This window comes from Lissotriton helveticus, chromosome 5_1 (genome assembly GCF_964261635.1).
Source record: "Lissotriton helveticus chromosome 5_1, aLisHel1.1, whole genome shotgun sequence".
NCBI classification, from domain to species: domain Eukaryota; kingdom Metazoa; phylum Chordata; class Amphibia; order Caudata; family Salamandridae; genus Lissotriton; species Lissotriton helveticus.
This window is the reverse complement of record NC_136065.1, coordinates 926,297,568-926,316,200: the sequence shown is the minus strand read 5'-3', so window position 1 is coordinate 926,316,200 and position 18,633 is coordinate 926,297,568. Positions and strand designations below refer to the sequence as shown.

Here is an 18,633-nt window from a genome sequence, read left to right as displayed (position 1 = left end):
TCACACCAAACACAAGGATCTCCGTCTTTTCGCCGTTTAGCCGCAAAGAATTGTTAATCATCCAATGGGCAACTGCCTCCATACAGAGTCTAAACTTGGAGGCAGAGGAGCTGACAGGCTGGGCGAGAGACAGCAAGATCTGTGTGTCATCTGCGTAAGACACTACCTCCATCCCAAAAGATCTAATAAGCCTAGCCAGGGGGGTCACGTAGATGTTAAACAGGGTCGAGCTTAATGCCGACCCCTGTGGGACCCCCCAGCGGCAGGGATGGAGATAGGAACTCTCCCAGTTTCACCCTCTGTTCCCTCTGGTCCAAAAAAGAGGCCAGCAGACTTAGTGCGTGCCCCTCCACCCCTATCTCCCTCAGCCGGGATGTTAACACGAGAGGAGACAGGGTATCAAACGCAGCGGTAAGAAATGTGCAATGATGAGAGGCATTTGAATGACAATTGTTGTGTTGGTGTGTTTGTATTAGGTGTGGGGGAAGAGAAAAAGGTTGGCAGTAAAGATAGTTTAGGATGTGTATTATTTGTGTAGTCAGGAGGGTGGGAGTGGGTATGTTTTTAGTTTGTGATGGATAGTATTATTTTGTTGTACTTGTGTGTGTGTTATGTATTGTTTTTGTGGAGTAGTGAGAGGAGATGTTGATGTAGTGGTTTCCTGTGAAGAATTTGTATGTGAAGATTGGTGAGTGGAAGTTGAAGGGTAAAGTGGTGGTGTGTTTTGGAAAAGAGTGTATGTTATGAGTGTTTGTGTTAGCTGGAATGTGTGGTGGAGTGGAGTGTGGGGATTGTTTCATTTTGTGATTTTAGTAAAAGAGTATGGTGTTTCTGGATGAAATGATGAAGGGCCGAGTATAGGTTTGGTGCTGACAGAAATGGGGCTGTTAGGAGCAAGTAGAGGATAGAGCTGGTGCTTTGTATGAACAGGCAGTGTGTGTTTGGATGGATTAAAGTTATGTATAATGTGGCTTTGTGTTGTGTTGGTGATGTGTGGATTTGTTAGTTGTATAGGACAGAGTGGTGTTTTGTGGGAGAGTGAAGGTGCCATTGTGTCGCAGGCGGGGTAGAAGAGTGTATGTGTGTGGGTTATGGGGTTTTGTAGGGATTTTTGAGACAATGAAATGTAGTTAGGTTTTGTTTGTAATACATTAATAAACTGCATTCTCTGTGATTGTGTTATTATGTATGTGGATGGGTTAAGGTTGGTGCTGGTGCTGGTGAATGGAAAAAGGGACAGGACTTCTGGCACTAAGCCTGACCTGTCCCGAACAGGCCAAAACAGGCAACTGCCCTTTTCCTCTCCGCCCATAGCCTCGCCGCCCAGGCCCACACTGAGCCTTAAGCTTAAATAGCCCTGGTGATCAGGTAACACTTTCGGCCAATGGGAGGCCTAGCCCTAACCCTAACTAATGAGAACACTAGCCCTAAACCCTAGGACCAATAGGAGACCAGGTCCTTACAACCAATCACAGCCCTAGACCTTGCAACCAATCAGAACTCTATGTCTAAGCCCAATAGAAAACCTAGCCTCAAGAACCAATCAGACCACCAAACCTATCAGTCAATCAAAACCTAAACCCTAAGCCCTAAGTCCAATAGGAACCCCAGATCTGGGAACAAATCAGTGCACAGATGTAACGACCAATAGGAAACTTATATAAAGGGGCCTGTGACCTTAGGCACAGGCTGATGGCCTGGGGGAAGGGAAGGTGCTCCTGAAGACAAGAAGAATCTCCTTGGAGACAAAAAGGCTCAATCCCTGCTGGTAAAGCCAAAATCTAAGACACTTAATATACTGCTTTTGGCGCACTTATATATTGTTTTCTAGCCAAAAACGAGTGCTACATACACTTTAAAAACACAGTTTAAACCATAAAGCAGTTGAAGCAGTCTTTTAAACACACTCTGCTTAGCCCTTGGGGGTGTACTTTGCTTTTTTAATTTTATAAATCAAAAAAGGGGGTATGGGCTGGGACCTTGCCCCTGCAGACCTAGGCACACAACAGGGGAAACTAGGACACAAATTCAAACAGTCAAGGGTGGGAAATGCCCGCAATTTTCACAACACTGTTTAAACAAAGCAGATAAAGTAGTATTTTAAACCTACTCTACTTAGCCTATAAGGGTGTACTTTGCCTTTTTAAATAAAAAATGAAAAAACTGGTTGGGTGGTGAGTGGGGGGGGGGGGTGGTTCATGACTTGCCCCTGTAGGCCTAAGCACAGTTCACGGGAAACTAGAACACAACTTCAAACAGTCACAGGAGGAAAAAACAGCAGTTTTCACACTACAAATTGCACAGAAACCATGATTTCTATTTAAACAACCATGAGCAGAAAAAACAGCAGTTTTAAAGTTTCAGAAATTCCCATGCACAAGTCTGTGTTCTTACCACCTTCTTTGTTGTTTGTTCACTGGGCTGTTTAGGGCTCAAGAGGGTGGGGCTACAAGCGGAAGGTGCCTGTCTTGGGGTTCCCTGCACAGACCTAAAAGGGCATGTGCAAGTGTGAGAGGAGGATGGCTCTGGGTTTCTTGGGAGCTAAAGGGCAAAGCAGGAAGGCACTGGCTAATAGCCTGGGGGCAGGGAAGCTGCCCCTAAAGACCAGATTCTCCTTGGAGGCAACCCGGCTCAATCCACACTTTGCAGGTCCAGGTTTTAATCCTCCGGGTAAGCCATTAATACATTGCTTTTCGCACACTTAAATAAATCTCCTTTTTCCTAGCCAAAAAGAAGTGCAACATACACTTTCCAAACACAGTTTAAACCATAAGCAGATGAGGCAATCTTTTAAACACACTCTGCTTAGCCCTTGAGGGTGTACTTTGCCTTTTTAACTTTATAAATCAAAAAAGGGGTATGGGCTGGTGGCTTTCCCCTGCAGACCTAAGCACAGAATAGGCACAATATTATCGCTCCATTTATTTCTTACTGAATGCCACATTTACTCCCAGTATAAACTTATAGGTGTCTGGAAAACGTTTGTACAAGGCCTCAGAGTTTTCTTCCTTTGTTGTAAGAAACAAACAAATTCACTGAAGAACATTTAGTGAACTTTTCATAAACGTGTGCGGAGAAATAATTATAAGCATTTGGGGAGAGAACAAGAGATCTTTATAAATGTATTATTTTTTCATTATGTTTGAATAGTTTTTCGCATAAAATGGGGGAAGTTTTATTCCACCTCATTTAAAAAACAATGTGCGTGATAACTTGAACCCTTTTTTGCACGTGTAAATTATTTACTTTTGTTTTACAGGAAGAGGACGATGTTCCAAAAGATAGTGGATGCAACAGAAAAAATGCAAACAGAAGAAGAGGCTATAAGATACATTACAGTTGACCCAACAAAAAAAGAAGTTATCATGTAAGAAGTGCATGCATTGATAGTCTTGACCCAGGAAGTCATACATTTACTATTCTAAATTCTAATAACGTATTTTGCATTTCTTATAGGGCAATGATGATGACAGGGTGCGATCTGTCTGCAATCACTAAGCCGTGGGAAGTTCAAAGTAAGGTGGGTTCTTTTGGAGCAGCCGTGAGAAAAAAAAAACCTCCAATCTAAGGTTGTAAGTCAGAAGTGAGACAACATAAATATCTCCAGTTTAAATTTTAACACTGAGATTATCTACAGCATTAATCTAATCATCTGCTTACTACCTCCTCACCTTAATATCGAAATGTTACTTGTGATATCCCTCCCAAAAATGCACTTGGCTTATCATGGGGCCGGGATAATTCTCTGTCCAAACTCTTGTCCCAGTTTAAAGGGGTACATTGTTTCAGGATGGCATTATATATTTGTTTCATCTCAATCCCATTGGATGTAAACTTTAACTGGACATCAAGATTATTGCTGTAGACATTCTTGGTGCTGGGGTTTGTGTTCGAGATCACTTTGGCTTGAGGTTATGACGAGCTAGCTTTGTGTTAGTGTAATCTATCTAAAAATCTTCAAATCTAGATGATTTGGGCAACATTTTAACTTAAAGTTGCCTCAAAGCCTGTCAATTTTATGTGCTGTGTTGTGCTGTACATCGACCCAAAAGTGAACACATTTAAGTGTGTTTGTTCTAAAACTATTGACTGAAAACCAGTTAGATGATTCCAATTAGAATGTTCATGGATGTAGTTTTGGTACCTTTCTTGTCTTGATGTTAGAAAATGTTGTTCTTCCTCAAGTGCTTATTAAATTACACATATGGCACGAAACCTCTGAATGCAGCAAGTTATCAAATCTGGTATAAATTGAAAAGCTAATTTAGTGTGACATTATAAAATTAAAGTCGTGTTTTATGCAATGCAGGTTTCAGAGCATTTGGTTAAACTAAATAAAAGGGTGAGATAAATTGCATTTAGCACTAGTCAAGAACATATAGAAAAGCATGATGGGCTAGAAAAGAGTTGCTTCCTTTATGTGCTACATATTAAAGAATCACATTGAAACGATACAAATATCAGTACATTAATGCGCACACACCTACCCTATATTGCATCAAGACAAATGTGGGGCGCTTCCAATAATAGCATGTACAGTATTAAGGCATGGTACGTTCACAGACATTGAATTTAACATTTTCACAGCTTTTCTATGTGAGCTAAAATATCCCAATTATTAACTAAGTGCTATCAACTTTATAAACGAATCTATGCAGGTCTGGTACAGCTAATAGTTGTTCTGTGGCATATTTGTGCGTGTTCAATGAATACTAAAACACATAGGAGCCGATTTACAAGCCTTGCAAGGGCCTTGTAAATAAGCCATTGATTCACGAGGACTGTATTGTAAACATGCTCCTAGTTCCCAGCACTCCCACTGGTGCGCTTGTATGTTACATAAGTATTTCTTCTGTGCCTATCCTAGGCAGGAAGGCACTAACCACCTTTGAGCATTCACGTTTCTCTCTTCAGCCAAAGGAGATGGAAGTACATCTCAATGTACGTAAGAGCAGTGTTTCGAAGACACTTGCAATGCCCGGGTTGATCATTTACTAAACTGATTAGCGTTTCAAGTAATGAAACACCTTCCGAGGACTGACATGTCTACTCTTCGCTCTATCTCTCCCGAGCTAAATGCTGCTATTTTTATTTTAGATAAAACCCTAACTGTGCATCATAGGGGACTATTATCTCCGTGGCTTACACTACAGGAATAAAGACTTGTGCACTGAAAAGAATCTTACTTAAGGTGCATGGTCATTAGAAGCGGAATAAGTCAACATTGATTCATTTGGGGCCAGATGTAGGTAGCCAAATACCGGTCGGTAACAGCTGAAAATCGGTGAATTTCCTATTACCGACTGGTATTTAGCCCTTCCTAATGTAGGCGAATGTAAATAAGGATTCGGTAATTTACCGATTCCTTATATTAAGGAATCAGTAAAATACCGATTCCTTAAAATAAGTAATCGGTAAATTACCGAATCCTTAAAACCTACGTAGGTAGCACTTAAGTGAGTGCATTTTTGCTTTAAGTATTTGTTATTTACCACCAACTACAAGTTGGTGGTAAATACCGAATACCTTTAAAAAAGCAAATATTTGCTTTTTTCAAAGTGGCATGTGGCAGACACACATGCCCCTAGCGCATGTATGTGTGTCACATGTGCACACATGCACGATTCAAGGGTGCAACAGGGTGTCAATGTGACACCTTGCCACACTTGAATATGCTCCCGCTATTAGCGAATCGGTAATAGTGAATGGCTTCCCATTCGCCCAAAGGAATGAATGGGAAGGTATTCCTTATTATCGAATCGGTATTTACAGAATCGCTAATAAGGAATATTACCGAATCGGTAAATTTGACCAATTTTTTACCTACATCATATTTACTGATTCCTAAATACCGAATCGGTAAAATTCGCTATTTAAGAATCTGTAAATTGAGTTTACCTACATCTGGCCCTTGGGTCTTTTTTTGTGTTGAAACAGCAATAATTTCATAGAAACCAAGAAGCATAAGCCTATGATGTAGTGTACAGAGCGAACTGTAAAACATCTATAGACATGTTGCGTTGTAAGAAAAAACACCAGCTGCAACCAATCATTGCTACTTTGATTAACCGAGGGTGCAATAAAGCATGAGAATAGAAGACTCACTGGGAGGCGTGTGGTGATGTCTTCATGGAGCTGCTGGCGTTAGACCTCCGTTCAGTAGAAGCTGTTATCCATGGTGAAAGACCTTCCTCCATGCAGTCCATTGAGCCTTCAGATGTGAGACTAAACTCAAACTGCTGTGATCGGAGAACATACACGTTAAGAGCTATGTTCTGTAGACCTCCACTTTCACCCCTGGAGATGGATATGGGTTGTGCCAGGTACTTACACTGACATTCAATGCAGTCCTGTCAGAAAAACTCAGGCAGTCCACCCCCTTCATTTGCCTCCATAACGTGTACCTTTTGACACAGATCCTTTTTAGGCAGGTCGCTCCCCACTGAAGAACCGGGTTTTTAGAACCCAGCGGCGCCAGGGACACACCCAAAGTCTTCGGGTTCTCCTGTCTTGGTAAAAAGAGACACGGAATACTTCTAAATTTTGCTCATTATTAATGCACACCCACTGTGACAAATTCTGACGAATGAAATACGTTTTCCCACACATTATTACATCATAAAAAGCTCACTTTACATTGTACCAACCCACAAGTTAATTATTAGGAATGTCCCAAATTCAATTTCCACGAGCCGGACAAACCCATAATTGAAAGCACTACCCATGTAATGAAAAGACATAAGGAAAGAAGCAATTCAGATGTTGAATAGGATAAGATATGTGCAAGCAAGCTAAAAGTTAACGATATCCTGAACAGTGATTGCCAATTTCAGACAACGATCAGCCAGGGAAATTGGCCTCGCAAAGGGTCAGTTTCAGGTGACGGGGTCAGCGTCCTGCAGTTCACTCACAAGTCAGAAAAGGCCTAGTTAATATGCACATGAACAACGAAGCCCATGCAACTTTGTTCGTTCGGTTACCTCCACGGCCTACGTGAGGGCAACACAAAATGGCGTCTTTGGACAACCTAAACAAAATGGAGTCTGGTTCGAAAATCACGGAACCTCAGACCCTCCTTTTGCCATTACGTAGGCAATAACCTAAACTCACGTCAATCTGAATCCAGGTCTATATCTATTCTCATCAGGTCATCAAGGTGCTGCTGTAACATCATCTTATTATCCTTCACTTCTCTCGGGACAGGTCTTCTCACACAGATCGTAGCACAAAGACTACAAATGGCGGGACCACACTGGATGCATAAACAACACGAGAAAAGGATAGCTAATGCCATACCAAGGAACATCAGAACCTTCCATCCCCATTTAGACAACCATTCCCAAATCCATCCTGTCAATGACCAGTCCCCTTCGTCTACATGTATAGACTCAGCGGACTTATGTAACCTAAAGATGGCTTGGTACAGTGTCGGGGCATTATCTGGTATGAAAACGCAGCAACTAGACCCGATCAATTTACATACCCCACCTCTATCTGCAAGTATGATATCTAAAACCGTACGATTTTGTAATGTCATAAGACGATCCGCCTGAAGCTCGGCTGTAATATTGCGTAGGGCACCAGCAGTTTCATTTATAGTGGCCTCGACCACTCTCGTAAGCTGTTGAATATTCCTGCTATTGGCCATAGGACGCCAAAAGGGCACGAAACCCTTAAAGAAGTCTCCAGCTTCTTGTGCGACAGTATCTTCTGCATCGATAACACCTCTACCATATCTTGTCTTGTGGTAATCGAAAACAGCAGTGTATGTAGGGGGAAGCAAAAATGCCACATAACATGTGCCTGAAAAATCAGATGGCAACCATGTATATGCTCTGTCGTGACAAACAAAATAAGTGCCTTTGGCTGGCACGAACGGTGGAGAATTCTGGAATGCATAGACATAGGTGTGAACACACACACTCTTACCAAGCTGGGCTCTCGGATTCTGACCATTACCTTGCAGACAAAAATGACCTCGGTGGGGTACAAGCCAAATAGGGGGAGACCTTTTTCGTCTCTCCTTCTCTGTCAGACTAATGCTATATTCAGTCTTGTTCCAACCAATATATGCTCGTACCTCATCCTTAGGGATAGCATTATACGCATCGATATCTCTGATCATATCTACTATTCCCTGTATCCAGGCATTATTACTCGCATTATCTTTGACGGAACGTACAGGAGATGCTTCATTCACATAAATAAAGATCGATTGGAGCGCCCACACTGACCCTTTAGGCGAAAAAGGCAAAACCAAATATGGCATTCCCTTATCTGTTGAATGTGGCATAAGACCACATACCCAGCAGTTCGTAGTATTTACGACTAGCTGATGCTGATGCAACAACTGTATAAACGAATTGTTAACAAATTCTGATCTTCGTGTCTGTTCATGTTCAGGCAACGTATGAAACTCATGTGGAGAAACAGTAGAAGAAGAAAGAGTAGGTTGGGACGTAGATGTAAGCTTATGTTGTATGGCATAAACAATCCAACCCACACATCCCAATATAATATTCAAAAGCATCAAGAAACACAATATTAAAAAACATTTGCTATGGACCAATCTACACATTTTCATTTTAACACCATTTTCCTCAACACTCTTATCGGATCCAAAAGACTCCATCCTCTAACGTGCTGCTCACGGCTATTACCTTCTTCACTTAAGTGTGCGTCAAGATCGTACTAACGACCATGAACCACAGACCTTTCGTCAATACGCGGCTCACCCCTTAAGAACTTTACCGTGACCCTGCAGCTGAGTCCAGATGGTGACTCGAAAAAGAAAAAAAAGTAAAAAAGTCTCTTGATCTGAAAAGGTGTAACTCACATCAAAAAAATTAATTTTTATTTGTCCGTTTGTTTATCCTTTCTTGGTCTTAAATCGTAGCGTTCTTTGCCAGGCACAGTCTGTTCTTGAAAAAGGGGTTCTGGATCCGTCATGTCTCAGATGAGGAGGCACAGCAGCTTGTAAGATGTCATCATCTGCACGTTCTGACTGAGTCCATTCCAAATGTGCATCACTAAAAGGTACGAATCTAGGAATTCTTTCACACTCAGAATCGGCTACACCTCCCCTCACCCACTTGTCATACGGTAAGAGCAACAGAACTTTTTTACAATGGGTGGCATGCACCCAGTTTTTCTTGCCAGCTACTCTAACTGCAGTCCGAGTTACTAGCAAGACTAAATGCGGTCCAGTCCACCTTGGCTCCAAGTTCTTAGTTCGTTGAAAATTATTCGTCAAAATGTACTGGCCAGGTTGAATCGTGTGGCCTGGATCCGCAGTCGCTGTCGGCAAACTGTCATAGACCTGTTGGTGGAGAACACGTAATTTAGCAGTCAAGTCATGTAAATATTCCACCAACATAGGGTACTTGATATCACTGTACTTTTTGGGCCTTGGGACACACCAAACATTGGCCGGACAACCAAACAAAATTTCATATGGGCTAAGTCCCATACGAGAATATACTGTCGTCCTCGTTGACAAAAGAGCCAATGGGAAGGCATCCGGCCATGTAAGACCAGAGCTCGCTTGTATCTTAGCTAACTTCAGCTTCAGAGTGCCATTGTAGCACTCGACAAGACCAGCTGACTGGGGGTGATTCGCAGCATGGAATTTCTGATTGATACCCATACCCGCACACACTTTCTTCATGATCTGGCCCACAAATTCACTCCCATTGTCGCTCCATACAATTCTCAGCAATCCATACCTAGGGAAATATTCTTTAAGAAAAACCTTGGCTGTAGACAAGGCAGTATTATCCTTTAGGGGGTAAGCCTCTATCCATCTGGAAAAGGCACAAACAACCACAAGGACATACTTCAAATTATTGCATCTCTCCATGTGAATGTAGTCTAACTGTATCACTTCAAACGGATACGTTGGAGGAGCAAAATGACCAGCTGGAGTTGGAGTTCCCTTTCCAGGATTGTACATCAGACAAATCATACAATGCTTCACCACATTCTCTGCACATTTAGGAATTCCAGCATTCTGCCATACTGGAGCCAACAACTTGCATATCCCTTTCGAACTTATGTGAGCCATTCCATGAGCCATAGTAACCACTGGGAGCACATACGCATCAGGCAACAACCATTTGTGGTGCTCCGACAACTCAACCCAACAACCTGTCGAATCCAACATACCCGTACTTTCTCTCCACGTACTCACTTCTTTCTCAGTAGCTTCAGCCTGAATCAACTTCACACTTTCTATTGTGTCTTCACACATTCAACTTGCCATAATCCATCTTGCAGGGCCCGCAACATACATTCGACTCGCCATGTCTCTCGCCGTTTCTTTCGCAACTTCATCTGCAAATGCATTTCCAACGACCCACATCATCCACAACCTTTCTATGCGCACTACACTTCACAATTGCAATCTGTTTTGGCAAAGTAAGTGACTCAAGAAGTTCATTCACCAATTGCCCATGCTGTATTTTCGTACCATGGGAAGTCAAAAATCCTCTCTCTCTCGACAAGCGTCCAAAACTATGGGCAACACCAAACGCATACTGGCTGTCAGTATAAACATTCACTCGCTTTCCTTCTGACAACACACACGCTCTCGTCAATGCTATTAGCTCTGCTGCTTGAGCTGAATTCTGTGCAATACGTGCTGTTTCAACAACTGTATGTAAAGTTGTGACAGCATATGTTGCAGTCGTTTCTCCATTAGGAAGCATAAAACATGAACCATCTACCCATAGGGTACCATCAACATTCGATAGAGGAGTATCCTTTAAATCAACTCTAGCCTTTCTTTCTTCCTCTGTCCGAAGAAAACAATCATGCTGTTCCTGGACATTCGTCTCTACATAAATCGGCAACAACGTAGCTGGATTCAACACATTGCATCTTTTGATGTGTACATGGCTAGCCAAAAGCGTCAACTCATAACCCGACAAACGTGCACTAGTAAGGTGCTGTGTCTTGGTCCTATTCAATAAGGTATCCACTGCATGTGGGACCATCACAATCAACGTATTATCCAATACCAAACCAGCAGACTGTCGGATAGAAACAGATGCTGCCGCTGTAGCTCTCAGACAACTCGGCAACGCTTTAGCTACCGGATCTAACATCACTGAAAAATACGCACATGGACGCTGCTTGTCTCCGAATAGTTGTGTCAAAACTGACAATGTACAACCTTCTCTCTCGAGGACATACAATGTAAAAGGTTTACTGTTGTCCGGAGTACCCAACACCGGGGCAGAACACAATGCATCACGTAATTCAGAAAAACTTTTCTGACATTCATCAGACCAAGGGAGAGGATGCGGAGTATCTTTAAGAGTCAATGCCAACAATGGTTTCGCTAGCAAGGAAAAATTGGGGATCCATTGCCTACAATATGAAGTAATACCTAAAAAGGCACGCACTTCTCTCTGCCGTGGATGGCACAGTCATTTGCGCAATTGCTTGAATTCGTTCTGGGGCCAATCGTCGTCCCTCCTTCGACAAGAGATGACCTAAGTAGGTCACTTCTTGGCGGCAATACTGTAGCTTTGAAGGCGACACTTTATGATGGAGGTCAGACAAATGTCGTAACAAAGAAAGAGTAGCCTCTTTACAAAACTTTTCATCATCAGCAGCAATCAGCAGATCGTCAACGTATTGGATAAGAGTAGCACCAGAAGGCAACACAAAATTATCAAGCTGAGTTTTCAACGCCTGACTATAGATTGAGGGACTTTCACAATAACCTTGAGGAGCGCGTTTAAACCGGAAGCTTTGGCCTCCTAAAGAGAAGCCAAAAATATCTCTACTCTCCTCAGCAATCGGAATACTGAAGAAAGCATTCTTCAAGTCAATAACCGAAAACTAGGCAGCTGAAGCAGGAATCAAAGCAGTAATATCCGGGACAACAGGAAACTGTGGTACGACAAACCGGTATACAGGTGGCTGAGAAGCATCAGTACGCTTAAGGACAGGCAAAACAGGACTGTTACACACAATACCTCTCGTTTCTTCAACCACACCCTTCTCAACCAAATCATAGATGATCGCCAAAAGAGCTCTCTCGCCATCACTCGATATCTTATATTGGGGAATACGAGGTAGCCTAGCATTCGACTTGAGAGTAACAAACGTAGGGTGGAATCTGCAAGAGACCAACATCATTTGGACCTGTAGCCCAAAGTGTATCAGGAAGAGAACGCAATTCCAGTGGAAGACAATCTTTAGACAAATACATCGGGGAAATCACTTTCTTACCCATCGTAAGATGTACTCCCGCAGGAGAGCAATGTAATGTCGCATGCAATCTTTTCAGCAAGTCCAAACCCAACAGATTCTCACCACAACCAGTCGTTAAGATAAGAGGAGGTTTCAATTCACAAGGACCAATAGAAAGAGGCAAAGGACTAGAAACCGGATTACGAACTGGGGCGCCAGAAAATCCTACTGAAACATTGGTCAAGCCAGACAAAGGTGCGCCAGGAAGTTTAGAGTGCATAATAGAACTCTTCGTCGCACCAGTATCCAAAAGAAAAGGTTCTGCCACACCTAATGTAACCACTTCAACATAAGGTTCACTCTGGTCTACTGGAACTGACACTACTCCCTCTCTTTGCCCATGGCTGTCCTAGCAATCATTGTAACCAGCCCTCTCACTCTCGACACAGTAATCATCAGCATAATACTGGGCAGACTGAACATTCGAAACATTCTGTCTATCAAAACAATTCGCAGAATTCTGGGGGGAAAGGAACGCTCATTCCGGGGAAACACACCACGTCCCCTACCCCTAGGAGCTTGTTGGAAACCACCACGACCTCTCTGATCAGATACACCATTCGCACGCTGTAACAGAACCGGACAACTATGCTTAAAGTGACCTTCTTCTCTGCAATAAGCACACTGATAGGGCCTGGCAGAAATCGCGGAGCGGAAAACTCGGGCCTCTGCGTAAATCTCTGAAACAGTGGGGGTTGCTGGTACTGAGGCTGATTCATACGAGGCGGATACGCTTGCTGCAAAAGAACTTTCGTCTTTAATTCTTTAGTCTTCTTTTCTACTTTATCCTTCTCATCTTTATCCCTATTCTCGTAATATTGTGCAGTAGCCACTATCTGGGCCTACGAAGAAACAGCCCATGAACTCTCAGAATCCTTTAATTTATTAGAAAGTTCGGGAAGCAAATTAAAGACAAATTTGTCCACGAACAACCTTTGACCACCTTCGGTGCTCAAAGGCTCATATCCTGACCACTATGATCGATAAACGTTTCTTCAAACCTAGTGAAGAAATCAGACACACTCTCATATTTTTTTGTTTGCATGCTGCTAACTTATCCCAATTCACTCGTAAAGCAGGCATCATAGTTTTCATCAAATTAATAATTCTACCAGGTAATTCTGCAACTAAAGGTTCAGGTTTGGCACCTCCTACCTGCCGACCATCTGCAGCAACAATATTAGCCCACGTATCTCCTAATTCTTGCGCATGATTCTCATGACGAAACACAAAGGTTGAGGGACTACATTACCCATCAACATATCTATATCAGCTAAATTCATAATACACGCTTCAACTGTCTGAGACAACTCTTTGTAATAACCAGCAGGATTTTTACGGGGGTCAGGTAAGGTCTGCTTAAGAGCCAAGACCTCTGCTCTTTTCCAAGGAACATGTACCCATACTCGCTGAAAATGAGCTGGTGCAGCCACAATACCATGAGCTTCAGAAAAGGGGGTGGTGATGAACAGAGTGTCTGAATTAAGCAGACCAGCCAGTCCAAAGATCAGGGCTTGATCCATCACCGTTATTTAGCTCACTGCCCCATCCCAGCTCAGAACCTGGCTATATGCAAATTAGTCTGTCCCTGGCAGAAACCGGTCCCCGGAAGCTTGTTTCCTTCCCAGTATAAGAATTGGCTTGGTAGTTTGGTTTGCCCTGTTCCCATCATGCACTGGGACAGGAACAGACTAATTTGCATATAGCCAAGTTCTGAGCTGGGATGGTGCAGTGAGCTAAAAAACGGTGATGGATCAAGCCCTGATCTTTGGACTGGGTAAGAGTAGTCTGCTTAATTCAGGCACTCTGTTCATCACCACCCCCTTTTCTGAATCATTTTGTCCACCATAAGCGTGGAAGGGTATACTCAGATGTGAGTCCCTTGCTCATTGCACCATCAGGATTCAAGCAAGCCGGGCCGACGACGCCTGAAATGGCAGAAACCGGTCCCCGGAAGCTTGTTTCCTTCCCAGTATAAGAATTGGCTCGGTAGTTTGGTTTGCCCTGTTCCCATCATGCACTGGGACAGGAACAGACTAATTTGCATATAGCCAAGTTCTGAGCTGGGATGGTGCAGTGAGCTAAAAAACCGTGATGGATCAAGCCCTGATCTTTGGACTGGGTAAGAGTGGTCTGCTTAATTCAGGCACTCTGTTCATCACCAACCCCTTTTCTGAATCATTTTGTCCACCATAAGCGTGGAAGGGTATACTCAGATGTGAGTCCCTTGCTCATTGCACCATCAGGATTCAAGCAAGCCGGGCCGACGACGCCTGAAATGGCAGAAACCGGTCCCCGTAAGCTTGTTTCCTTCCCAGTATAAGAATTGGCTTGGTAGTTTGGTTTGCCCTGTTCCCATCATACACTGGGACAGGAACAGACTAATTTGCATATAGCCAAGTTCTGAGCTGGGATGGTGCAGTGAGCTAAAAAACGGTGATGGATCAAGCCCTGATCTTTGGACTGGGTAAGAGTGGTCTGCTTAATTCAGGCACTCTGTTCATCACCACCCCCTTTTCTGAATCATTTTGTCCACCATAAGCGTGGAAGGGTATACTCAGATGTGAGTCCCTTGCTCATTGCACCATCAGGATTCAAGCAAGCCGGGCCGACGACGCCTGAAATGGCAGAAACCGGTCCCCGGAAGCTTGTTTCCTTCCCAGTATAAGAATTGGCTTGGTAGTTTGGTTTGCCCTGTTCCCATCATGCACTGGGACAGGAACAGACTAATTTGCATATAGCCAAGTTCTGAGCTGGGATGGTGCAGTGAGCTAAAAAACGGTGATGGATCAAGCCCTGATCTTTGGACTGGGTAAGAGTGGTCTGCTTAATTCAGGCACTCTGTTCATCACCAACCCCCTTTCTGAATCATTTTGTCCACCATAAGCGTGGAAGGGTATACTCAGATGTGAGTCCCTTGCTCATTGCACCATCAGGATTCAAGCAAGCCGGGCCGACGACGCCTGAAATGGCAGAAACCGGTCCCCGGAAGCTTGTTTCCTTCCCAGTATAAGAATTGGCTTGGTAGTTTGGTTTGCCCTGTTCCCATCATGCACTGGGACAGGAACAGACTAATTTGCATATAGCCAAGTTCTGAGCTGGGATGGTGCAGTGAGCTAAAAAACGGTGATGGATCAAGCCCTGATCTTTGGACTGGGTAAGAGTGGTCTGCTTAATTCAGGCACTCTGTTCATCACCACCCCCTTTTCTGAATCATTTTGTCCACCATAAGCGTGGAAGGGTATACTCAGATGTGAGTCCCTTGCTCATTGCACCATCAGGATTCAAGCAAGCCGGGCCGACGACGCCTGAAATGGCAGAAACCGGTCCCCGGAAGCTTGTTTCCTTCCCAGTATAAGAATTGGCTTGGTAGTTTGGTTTGCCCTGTTCCCATCATGCACTGGGACAGGAACAGACTAATTTGCATATAGCCAAGTTCTGAGCTGGGATGGTGCAGTGAGCTAAAAAACCGTGATGGATCAAGCCCTGATCTTTGGACTGGGTAAGAGTGGTCTGCTTAATTCAGGCACTCTGTTCATCACCACCCCCTTTTCTGAATCATTTTGTCCACCATAAGCGTGGAAGGGTATACTCAGATGTGAGTCCCTTGCTCATTGCACCATCAGGATTCAAGCAAGCCGGGCCGACGACGCCTGAAATGGCAGAAACCGGTCCCCGGAAGCTTGTTTCCTTCCCAGTATAAGAATTGGCTTGGTAGTGTGGTTTGCCCTGTTCCCATCATGCACTGGGACAGGAACAGACTAATTTGCATATAGCCAAGTTCTGAGCTGGGATGGTGCAGTGAGCTAAAAAACGGTGATGGATCAAGCCCTGATCTTTGGACTGGGTAAGAGTGGTCTGCTTAATTCAGGCACTCTGTTCATCACCAACCCCTTTTCTGAATCATTTTGTCCACCATAAGCGTGGAAGGGTATACTCAGATGTGAGTCCCTTGCTCATTGCACCATCAGGATTTAAGCAAGCCGGGCCGAGGACGCCTGAAATGGCAGAAACCGGTCCCCGGAAGCTTGTTTCCTTCCCAGTACAAGAATTGGCTTGGTAGTTTGGTTTGCCCTGTTCCCATCATGCACTGGGACAGGAACAGACTAATTTGCATATAGCCAAGTTCTGAGCTGGGATGGTGCAGTGAGCTAAAAAACGGTGATGGATCAAGCCCTGATCTTTGGACTGGGTAAGAGTGGTCTGCTTAATTCAGGCACTCTGTTCATCACCACCCCCTTTTCTGAATCATTTTGTCCACCATAAGCGTGGAAGGGTATACTCAGATGTGAGTCCCTTGCTCATTGCACCATCAGGATTCAAGCAAGCCGGGCCGACGACGCCTGAAATGGCAGAAACCGGTCCCCGGAGGCTTGTTTCCTTCCCAGTATAAGAATTGGCTTGGTAGTTTGGTTTGCCCTGTTCCCATCATGCACTGGGACAGGAACAGACTAATTTGCGTATAGCCAAGTTCTGAGCTGGGATGGTGCAGTGAGCTAAAAAAAACGGTGATGGATCAAGCCCTGATCTTTGGACTGGGTAAGAGTGGTCTGCTTAATTCAGGCACTCTGTTCATCACCACCCCCTTTTCTGAACAATACCATGAGCGGCATCAGCCTGAACTGCCTCTCTCCATACAGGGGGAACCTCTCTCATAGGATACTGCTTCACTTTCCTCCTAACGAAGGAATCAGGTTCATACAATGTCTGAGGCGGTAGCCTAGACCTGAAGACAAGTATCGTCTCTACAGCATCTGTAACATCGGACTCCACTATCGTCCCTTGAGCAAATTCTGACTGGACATCAAGCACTTCCTGCGGAATCGGACCCAACTCATTATTCTCCCATTCCTGATGAAGAAAAGTACACATCATATCAAACACATACCTTTGCTTCGGCGGTTCCCACTGAAAGAAAACATCCATAATCGATTGTAAATTATACCTCGAAGCATTCAAAACCCATCTTCGTGCCAAAAGATCCAACACTGCCCGCTCTTCTGGACTAGGAAGCTGACTACGACTCCGTCTACGTTCCGAAACAGGGGTCATATTCAATGACCCAAAGAGTGGAGACAAAAGATTAGCAATAGTCTCAGTCATTCGTATTCGAGCAGAAGGAGAAGAAGTAGCCATAAGAACAGGAGAAAAAGTATTTTGAGGCAAAAGAGGCGTAGGGACAAGAGTAGCAGGAGTCGGAGATACAGAAGTAGAAGGCAAAGGAGTTTGAGGCAAAGCTGATGACAAAGCTGGGGACCCTAGAGGGGGTTGCGCCGTAGGAGGGAGAACCATCTGTGCAGCAACAGGTGGCTGAACAACAGCAGGAGGCTGAACAACAAGAGGTGCAACAACCGGGGGTAATGGAGGTGCAGTAGTACCCTGCACATAGCGACGTGGTAATCTCAGTAAATGAGAGATTAAAGGATCTTTTTCAGGGTCTTCATTCACTTTTGAAAGGGAAGGCGGCAAGGCCGGATAACATTTATCGATAGCCATGCAACGCTGTCTATCTAAGACTTCACTCGCACGCTCTTCTCCATCTTCCTTAAACTGCCTAACAACTTGTAATACTGACATATTCTTATCTTCCCTATCTCTCTTAGCTTGCTTTATTTATCGCTTCCTTACGCCAAAGGCGGAAAGAGTCAAACATCGCCAACCGGGCTATCTTCTTAAATAGCGTAACTTCCAGTTTATCTAAAATCTCTAATTCGAAACTACCATGTTGGGGCCATCGTAAAACACCATCTTTTTTTGTATAGCGAACCCACATTTCATTATAAGTAATGGGACCCACTCCGTGTTTTGAATAGAGATCATAATTTGGAATTCCAACCGGAGGTATCGGACACGAATCCTCCGATCGGGAATCCTTGTTGCAACCACAACCAAACCATTTCCCAACTTTGCTAAGACCAGGCATCTTATAGCTCACTAATCTAGCTTCAAACTTCAAGGGGTTATCAACTATCGATACACTCGTAAATATGCGAGCCCCTCGGCTTCAGCTATTGCAATATCTGAATCAAAACCAAGGACAAAAACAAAGATCGTGGGAGCGACCCACTTATACTTAACCAAAGTATCTGTCACGCCACCAGAAGACCGTCTATCGTCTCGCTCTACAAAGGATCAATCAAGGGTCCAAGACAGGGCGACAGTCAGGGCAGCAGTCCTTCGTAGCTGTCGGAAAGCGGGAAGCCTCGCAGCAAAGACTTTCGGTCCACGTCGACATACAGGGGTCGATGAAGTGGCGGCCTTCCTCCAGAATTTTCTCACGTGGCTCCTCACGATCCTCGGGCTTGGACCGGTACCACTGAAGTCGCCCCACCGTTGGGCGCCAACTGAAGAACCGGGTTTTTAGAACCCAGC

The 18,633-nt window shown here is 44.1% G+C and overlaps 1 protein-coding gene across 1 annotated transcript in view; it reads left to right on the top strand.

Annotated features, from left to right (window-relative positions):
- PDE6C (phosphodiesterase 6C) overlaps positions 1-18,633 on the top strand; it is a 348,347-nt gene that overhangs the window by 288,918 nt on the left and 40,796 nt on the right. The window contains exons 17-18 of the mRNA XM_078641134.1: positions 3,260-3,367; positions 3,457-3,520. Of these exons, the coding sequence (XP_078497260.1) occupies positions 3,260-3,367; positions 3,457-3,520 (172 nt within the window). The remainder of the gene's footprint in view (positions 1-3,259; positions 3,368-3,456; positions 3,521-18,633) is intronic.